The sequence below is a fragment of the Nematolebias whitei genome, chromosome 8, assembly GCF_014905685.2.
Source record: "Nematolebias whitei isolate Nwh7 chromosome 8, NemWhi1, whole genome shotgun sequence".
NCBI classification, from domain to species: Eukaryota; Metazoa; Chordata; class Actinopteri; order Cyprinodontiformes; family Rivulidae; genus Nematolebias; species Nematolebias whitei.
The window spans coordinates 33,329,209-33,338,579 of record NC_056505.1 but is presented as its reverse complement, the minus strand read 5'-3'; the positions used below and the strand labels follow the sequence as shown (position 1 = coordinate 33,338,579).

Genomic DNA, 9,371 nt, shown 5'->3' with positions numbered 1-9,371 from the left:
GCCCCCTTATTATAAGACCTTCATCCCAAAGTTTAAACTTGCTCATTATTTAGTACTTTTGGTAGATTTGGCCTCTAAAAATGAGCAAGTTTAAACTTTGGGATGAAGGTCTTATAATAAGGGGGCCCTCAGTAAGAGCTCAGTTCATACCATGATACCAGTTTGGACTCCCTTAAACTGAAATAGGAAATGGACTTGGAGGAATCCATATCAGACTCGGTCTGGCGAAAGATCATTAAGAACATTTACTCATCCTCAGTCTGTCAGAGACATGCTGTAATTCAATTCAAGGTGGTGCACCGGCTGCACTGGTCCAAAGACAAGTTGTCCAAGATTAACGCTCTCAGGACATGATTACTTGCAGTGTACCCTCAGTGCGGACCCAACTTGGCAAAAGGGCCTTCACTTACTCTGCTCCTGTAACATGTAAAACCTTGCAAAAAGATCTGAAGCTCTTGACTTTGATTTTTCTAAGGGCTTTTAAACGTCTGCTAATTTCATGGCAAAAACCAACACAGTCATGTTCCTGTTTTTAGTGTTTTACCTCACTTTATACTGTAGCTGTTTTTGTCTCTTTTTGTTCTTTTTGTATTTGTTTCGTTTTTATTTCATTTCCTCTATTTACTTTTCATTTTATATGGTTTTTATATGACTGTATATTATAGTTTGTTCCTCTTCTGTTCTTTGTTTAAAACAGGTCTCTCTTATAAATGAGTCCATGTGGCTCAATGAGACTAACCTGGATAAATAAAGGTTGAATGAATGATGAAAACTGACCTGGACCCTGCATGTAATCGTTGTAAACCAACTTCAATGACACTCCTACATACATTCTGGCCCAATCCCAAACTACAGACATTTTGGCAATCTGTTTTTGACACGTTCTCTGTGATATGTGGAAAAAGTGTGCACCCATCACGGTTCATCTCACTGTTTGGGGTGGTCCCTGTGGATACGTCCTTCAGCAAGTACGAGAAGGATGTATCATGATCTGACTGTAGCGTGTTCGAACCCACATGCAGGAAGGGAATGAGGCTCCAGTAAATAAGTAAAAACAGTTTATTAATTAAATAAACAAACAAAACAATATGCTGACGGGGCAGCTAACTTACTTAAAGGAGGACACGAAGAGAGACAGGTCATGAAGCCTTAGGACAAGGACAAGCCACAGACACCGACAAGACACCAAGGGGCTGAATATATACAGACACTAACAAGGTGAAATGAGTGACACCTGTGGTGATTAGGATCAGACACAGGTGTGACAGTGCTGGAACACAGGAGGAGAGATGCTGAGGGGTGATAGGCAAACATGAGGAAAAACACAACATGTATGACAAGACCCCAGAAACCCTACAGGATGTGATTGCTTTTGGCTCTCTGCTGACCAGGAGACTTGTTTTGTCCAGACGGAAGGACCCACACCCCCCGGCATATGAACGCTGGATAAGAGAAGTCATGGATCATATTCATCTGGAAAAATTTAAATATACTCTGAAAGGTTCTGTTGAAAGATTTTGGAACACTTGGCAGCCATTTGTGTCGTATGTTGAAAACATGTCATTGCCTGTGGGTGGATGGGGATTCTGTTCTATGTTCTTTTTTCTTTCTTTCCTAGTTTTTTGTGTTCAGACACCCCCCCCCCCCCCCCCCCACACACACACAATAATTCAAGGATTCAAGGTTCTTTATTTGTCATTTGCACCTCATGTGGTACATGTGGTGGAACGAAATTATGTACACAGGGTCCCAGTTACATCCAACAATGAAATGTAAAAGAAAAACTGTAATAAGATCTAAGATATGAACTAAGAAAAATGCTAAACTAAAAATACACTGAGCACTAATAGTATAAAAACAACACGCCGAACAGCAGCATGAACATGAGTCTGTGTGAGCAGATGAGTATGAATGAACACAGCAACATGAAACAGATCAGCAGCAACATGAAACAGATCAGCAGCAACATGATGTGATTTTTTTTCCACAGTGATTATTCTGGTTAGAGATTCATGAGTCTAACAGCTTCAGGGTAGAAGCTGCTCCTCAGTCTAGTGGTTCTACACTTAATGCTCCTCAACCTCCTTCCGGGGTGGGGGTGGGGGGGTGGGGGGGGGAAAATCAATCAATAAATAAATAAATAAATAAATAAAAAGACTGATTGAAAAAAAAGAGCAATATTCTACAAGAACAGCTGTTCTTCTGTTATGCTTTGAATCAACCAGCCATTCATCTTCATTCAACCTTTGTCAAAGACAAGAATATTATTTACAGGGATTTACTCGTCTAAATAAAGGTTGAATGAAAAAAATTCTATTTCCCCTTTCTATTACTTTTTAACATGTGTTTTAATGGAACATATCCTTGGACACCATCACAAGTGGGCTGAGTTCTGGACTTTGGTTGGGTCATTGAAACACCTTGACTTTAAACAGTCACCTTTCTGTAACTTTGGCAGTGTTTGGGATCAGTGTCCACTTCTATAACCAGCTGGCCTCCGATTGGACTCTTGAAACCTTTGGTGTAAAGAGGCGCTCATGATCGACTCAATGACCGTACGGAGCTGGTCCTGTGTCTGTAAAACAGCCCAAATCATCACCGATCCACCACCACTGTGTCTAAGAGCAGATGTTAAGCATTTGTAGTCGTTTGACAACCACGTTACTCTTCAGATGAATTTATTCCAGATGTTGTGTGATTTGTTTAAATAAAACTTTCTAGGCTTAGCACTGCCGCTGTACTTATGTTGGTTTGTTTTGTAAAAAGAAGAGGCTCTCTCCTGGCAAACCTTCCATACAACATACTAGAATTTATCGTGCTCACTGGGGCCTGCAGGTTCCAGGATATACATCCTAGATTTGTTCAACTTCTTTGACCATTGCACAGTCTAATGTGAAAATAAATTTCTTAACTAAAGGTGGACTTTGACCTTTTTTTATATATCATTCCAGGTGTTTATTCAGTTTAGTCAAATAAAACAGTTGTTGCTTATCTTAGGTTGAACTCTTATGTGAAATCTTAGAATTAAGAAACAGTGTGCTCATTTTTAATCATCCCTAAAGAATACAATACACACAACATTTGAAGTAGTTGTATCTTTTTCTTGCAGTTCTTCGCCTGGTGATAGGATACCTACCACACAAAGGTAGAAAATGAGCAAATCTCCCACCCCAAAGGGGACCCCTGTGCAGCGCAGCCCCAGTGATGGGGTCCCTGAGGGCCTCCAGTCTCCTCAACACTCCACCCCAGTCTCTGGAGAGAGAAAGAAACACCTCTCCAGCCTCCTTCAGAGTCCAGTGAGAACTGTTTTTACTTGTCTTTCACTTTAACTTTGCTAACTGTGTCTTTGTATTCAAATAAACTTTCTTGATTAAATTTTTGAGCAACAGATCGAAGGCTTGAACTCGTCTGCATATATCAGGGCAGCGGTGAAGCTCCATGTTTCTGATAAAGATTTATACTTGGAGGTTAACCAGAAAGTGAAAGGAGCTTTGGACAGAGAGTGCATCAGTAAATTTTTGCTACAAAAATTGATAATTGGCTAATTTGTTCCTAGCTCCCCTTGTTTGTTTGCAGTCTTTGTAGATGTAACATCACTTAGAAAAGTTTTATTGGAAAATGAGACAGTCCAGTTTTTAACTGTTCAAATTTTGACTTAAAAACTGATGTTTGTAGTGAAATGTTGCTTTGATCGTATAAGATTTCTGATTTTTATTTGTACGCAGTCGTTCCGAGAGGAGCTGGACGGTCTGATCCAGGAACAGATGAAGAAGGGGGGCAGCTCCTCCAATCTATGGGCTCTGAGGCAGCTGGCTGATTTCATGGCCTTCCATGGCTCCCCAGCTGCCCTGCCAGTCTCACCTTCCAGTATGTGTCAACAGAGCAGCCAACGATGAACAATTGCGCTATTAAATGAGTTGGTTTGATCCTCTCCACTGTGAACTCTTTCTAGAGCTGATTATTTTACTTCCTCACAGACATGATGATGGTGACGCCCATTAACGACATGCATGGATGGGACCCCAGCAGCTTGGCGAAGGGGGAGAGGTTGATGCGTTGCAAGCTAGCCAGCACCCATCGGCTGTTTGACCTTTATGGCTGGGCCCAGATCAGCCAAACCTGTCTCACAGTTAGTCCTACATCTCATTACTGCCTGTACAGGACTGTAGTGGCTGTCGCATATTCTTACTGGTGTTATTCTTCCTCTGTCAGCTGCGTGTGAGTAAAGAACAGGAACATTTCTTGGTGCTTCCAGACGGTTTGGCCTACAGTGAAGTGACTGGATCCAGTTTGGTGAGTAAGAATTTGGGTTCAATGTACATGAACAGCTCTAATACTGATGGTAAAATGCAAGTTTTAGTATAGTTTTGGAATGAAAAGCAGCAAATCCTGCTGTATGAGAGCCTGACAGCTGCTCTGTTTCACAGGTGAAGGTGAACCTCCTAGGTGAATCTGTGGAGAAAGGCAGCACCAACCTACTAGTTGATACTGACAAGTTCAGCCTGCACTCAGCCATTTACTCTGCACGGCCAGATGTCCGCTGCCTGTTCCACCTCCACACACCAGCCACAGCAGCGGTGAGTCGGAGTGGACCAGCTATATGAGGGACACTTTACAGGGCATTTACCTTCTGGCTCAAAAGGTGGAGTTTCCAAGTTAGATCAATCAACTGAAACACCTCCTAAAGTTGTAAATATAACTTGGACAACTGAAGTTTCTTAATAATCTCGACCTCAAACACCATTATGGCTGCCTCATGTGAAAAGTGGTGACAGATGCAGTAATAAAGTTAAGGCCAATAATTATTTAAAGGAATATATGCTGCCCAACTCCTTTCAATTGTTAAAAGGTCTAGATTCTAAAAAATCTGCAGGCCCTGATGACCTTCCATCTTATTTCTTAAGGCTGGCTGCTCATATCATTGCAGTACCAGTGTCCCACATCTTTAATCTTTCCATAAACCAAAACTCCATTCCAGATGCTTGGAAAACAGACTTTGTTCTTCCTCTGATGAAGGGAGGTGACCCCACCTCACTGAACAACTATCGACCAATCTCTAAACTCTGTATTTTATCTAAGATTCTAGAAAAGCTGATAAACTCTCAAATCAAAAATTACCTGGACTCATTTAACATCTTACCTCCACATCAATCTGGTTTCAGGAAACAACACAGCACAACGACTGCTTCACTGAAGGTTCTTAATGATATTGTTGAAGCACTGGATGCGAAGGATTATTGTGCTGCACTTTTCTTAGACCTGTCTAAAGCTTTTGACACGGTGGATCATAACATCTTGTGTCATAAACTCTCAGAAATTGGTTTCTCTTGGTTCTCTAACTATCTTTCAGATTGGAGGCAATGTGTTCAACATAATGGTATTTCTTCCAGTTATTTAACTGTTAACGATGGTGTACCAAGAAACGTATTCAGAGCATCCGTGACGTATACTTACATTTCTATGCTGATGACACAGTTGTTTGTTGTCGAGCTAAAACAGTTGATAAGGTTTTCCAGCTTTTGCAATCTGCATTTGACATCATCCAGTCAGACTTGCTCCATCTCAAACTTGTCCTAAATGCCAACAAAACCAAAGGGATGTTGTTTTCAAGCAGGAAGTCGGTCCCAGCAGTTCTTATTTCTATTTTATCTTTGAGTGGTGTTCCTATTGAGTTTGTTGATTCCTATAAATATTTGGGTATCTTGGTCGACTCGCATCTCTCTTTTAAGCTCCATGTGGAAAACTTGGTAAAGAAACTGAAAGTTAAACTGGGTTTCTTTTTCAGAAACAGATCCTGTCTAACCCTGAATGCTAGGAAACGCCTTGTATCTGTGACTTTCCTTCCCTCCATTGATTCCGGTGACATTATTTACATGAATGCTCCTACAAGAACCCTGCAGATGTTGGATGCTGTCTATCATGGTGCCCTAAGATTCATAACAGTCTGTGATTATCGTACCCACCATTGCACCCTGTATTCACTGGTTAACTGGACATCATTAACTTCACGCAGACTCTCTCACTGGTACATTTTCATCTTTAAATCACTTCTTGGTCTGCTGCCTTCATACATCTCCTCCTACATGTCTCTGCATGAGTGCAGCTACAGCGTACGCTCTCATGACATTATTACCTGCAGTGTTCCCTCAATGAGGACTGAACAAGGAAACTATGTTTCCTGGAATATCTTACAAAAAGATCTGAAGCTCTCGACCTTGACCTTGACCTCTCTAAGTGGCTTTAAACATCTTTTAACTTTGTTTAAAACAGGTCTCTCTTGTAAATGAGTCCTCAAGGCTCAATAAGACTAACCTGTATAAATAAAGGTTGAATTTAATTGAAAAAAGCAGTTTTAACTAAGATCATCTTATGCTGACAAAACTATAGGCCTTTCAGTCGAACCTTAAAAATAACTTTATGTACAATATCATGTGATAACACTCAGATTATGTGTTATGAATGATTTAACTAGGGCAGCACGGTGGCGCAGTTCGTAGAGCTGCTGCCTCTCAACGAGAAGGTTGCCAGATCGAATCTCAGCCGGGGGCCTTTCTGGTTGGAGTTTGCATGTTCTCTCCATGCTGCGTGGGTTTTCTCCAGGTTCTTTGATTTCTTCCCACAGACCATAAACATGCATGTTAGGCTGATTGGTAACTCTAAACCGTCTCAAGGAGTGAGAGAGAGAGTGGATGGTTGTTTGTCTCGTTTGTCAGAATGCTGACTTCTTTCTCAGCGTTCTAACTTTAATCTCAAAATCAGCAGCGATTCTAGAATCTGACCTTTAGTGGTGCTTAGGCCCAGTGTTGACAATGGCTCATCGCTTGAACAGCACAGTGACCGGCTGTCTGGGGGTCCTTCCCCACAAGATTTTGAATAAAGTAGATGCCATTTCCTGCATTCTGGTGTATTTTACTGGGTTTTTTAACATTATGTTTACCAACATAAGTAAACAGTTGATTCAATAACTATTTTAGAGCAGCACATCACAACAAAAATTAGCGCAAAGCTAGCGGCACGCAATACAGACGTGCTAGCTAAGATGCTATAGACGTAGTGCTCCGCTTTACATTACACAACCTAATAAACGCTTTGTATAAAATCAGTTTAGTTTTAATTGATCATAACAAACAAAGACTAAACTTATACAACCAGAAGTTGCAACATATATCTACATTTAAAACACAAAACAAAGCACAACCAGCTTTAATCATTAACCTTTAATTTAATCATTAAGCATAAAATGTAATTATGACAGAAAATGGAGAATTGCTCTGCAGTTACCTTCGTACAGATGAACATGTGGTACTTCCTGTTTATCACTCTTGTATTGAGCTGCTCATGAGGTCGGCCGCAGGGCTTTATCATCTTTTACATTTTTCCAGACTCAGTTTAGGTTTTGTAAATGTAGGAAACTGTATTCCACCCTCTGAACACTCAGGGTAACGCTGTCTGAATTACATGTTCCCACTGACAACGTTTAACCATTTTTCCGATGATTTTTCACAAAATTCCTCTGACCGCAAAGCATTCAAAATGCAAAACCAAGACAAAGTTGTCAGAGGAAAAGGGGGTGGAGCTCCTGCAGGTAAGGGGCATTTCACTTCTGGACAAATCGAGGTCGCCGATTGGTCAGTTGCTGACGAACCGACTGGATTGATTGACAGGTCACGTTGAGGTCACTCATGCAAAATAAATCCAGTTTTACTGGCCCATTTGGGTTTCATCATTTAGTCCATATTTAGTCCAAATGTATTTAATATTTAGTTGAATCTAAGGTTTGAGAACCAAGCTTCCTTACAAAATCGTAATGATGATATCTTTATTTTTCAAGGGTGTTGAGTTAAAATTAAAAAAGAGGTTCAAATCACCACTGCTCAAAATTCTAACAAAGAAGTAAAATAATTTAAAAAAATTAAACAACTCCATCTCAGCCCCAGATTTCTTCTGTATAAATCACTGGTTGTGGTGAATGTGTTTTTTGTTTGCTTCATATAAAATGTTATTTTGTTTGTGCACTGTTAGAGTTTCGTTGACACAAATGGTTCAGTCTGCAGAAGACAAGCCTCCATCATGTTTCCAAGTTGACAGTTAACTGTTTCCAGGTTTCAGCCATGAAGTGTGGTCTGCTGCCTCTGTCCCACGAGGCTCTGCTGGTCGGTGACGTGGCCTATTTTGACTATAATGGAGTCATGGAGGAGGAGGAGGACAGAGTGGAGCTGCAGAAGAGCTTAGGCCCCACCTGTAAGGTGAGTGGACCACAGGAGACCAGACTGAGCAACACTCATTTGGCTGCTGTTCCTCCACTGCTGCCCTCATGGCATCTCGATTTAAAAACGAATACAAGGAAGATGTTATAGGGTGATGTGGCCTTACACTGGATTAATTACTGAATCTCGTATTGCTGCTCACAGCTGAGATGCATTCATTACAAAGATGATGTACCTTTTTTTTTACTTTGCCTTTCAGGTTTTGGTGCTGAGGAATCATGGCATTGTGGCTCTAGGGGAATCTGTGGAGGAAGCATTTTACACCATCTATCATATCCAGGCAGCCTGCCAGATCCAGGTAACACACATACATACACGCCTGCACTCACACGCACGTTTCTATTTCTGTCCTTATTAGGACACTGTATTGACATGCACCCACTGCATCCAGCCAAACCCTTACCTTACTTTAACTTGAACACCAGTCTCACCTGTACGGTACCTGACAGGTGACGGTTTGCTTCTTTGTGCATTTGCTTTGGTTGCATAGTTTGCTCCTCTGGTGTTATTCAGCCTTTCATTCAGCGCTGCAGTATTACCCCCTACCTGTAGGTATGACTAACAGTGAGGTTATAACAGCCTCGCTCACATAAAAAGATGATGCTTGTATGAATATATAAAGGATGTGAGTGGTTTTATTATTTAACATGGGCTATTCCCTAGATAAAGAAAAGATCCACACAATGTTTGCTTTCATTTGAATTAATTATATTTGTGTGGGTGTTTTTGCTAGGTGTCGGCGTTGTGTTGTGCTGGAGGAGAACACAACCTGATCCTGCTGGATCGGACCGTCCATAAACCCTCTGCAGCTGGCACTGTCGGCTGGGCTGGCTCCACCTTCGGACCAATGCATAAAAGCCGCACAGGGGAACACGAGTTTGAGGCGCTTATGAGAACGCTGGATAATCTGGTGAGCAGCAGAACTGAGCAGAAAAAAATAAACAAAATAGAAGCGTTTGCGCAGTGGTGGTAGAGGATACTTTAAAGAAGGTGCATTTCTTCTGATTAGACAAATGGAATATAGTTTAATCTTTTCTGCTCTGGAGCCTGGTAAAGTTAGAATAGAATAGAATAGAATAGAATAGAATAGAATAGAATAGAATA

The 9,371-nt window shown here is 41.1% G+C and overlaps 1 protein-coding gene across 4 annotated transcripts in view; it reads left to right on the top strand.

Annotated features, from left to right (window-relative positions):
- Positions 1-9,371, top strand: part of add2 (adducin 2 (beta)) — a 26,322-nt gene that overhangs the window by 7,649 nt on the left and 9,302 nt on the right. For all 4 annotated transcript variants that reach the window (XM_037681198.1, XM_037681197.1, XM_037681196.1 and 1 more), the window contains exons 2-9: positions 3,110-3,296; positions 3,726-3,867; positions 3,978-4,129; positions 4,213-4,293; positions 4,428-4,577; positions 8,103-8,246; positions 8,467-8,565; positions 9,001-9,177. In XM_037681198.1, coding sequence (XP_037537126.1) covers positions 3,153-3,296; positions 3,726-3,867; positions 3,978-4,129; positions 4,213-4,293; positions 4,428-4,577; positions 8,103-8,246; positions 8,467-8,565; positions 9,001-9,177 — 1,089 coding nt within the window. In that variant the 5' untranslated portion in view covers positions 3,110-3,152. The remainder of the gene's footprint in view (positions 1-3,109; positions 3,297-3,725; positions 3,868-3,977; positions 4,130-4,212; positions 4,294-4,427; positions 4,578-8,102; positions 8,247-8,466; positions 8,566-9,000; positions 9,178-9,371) is intronic.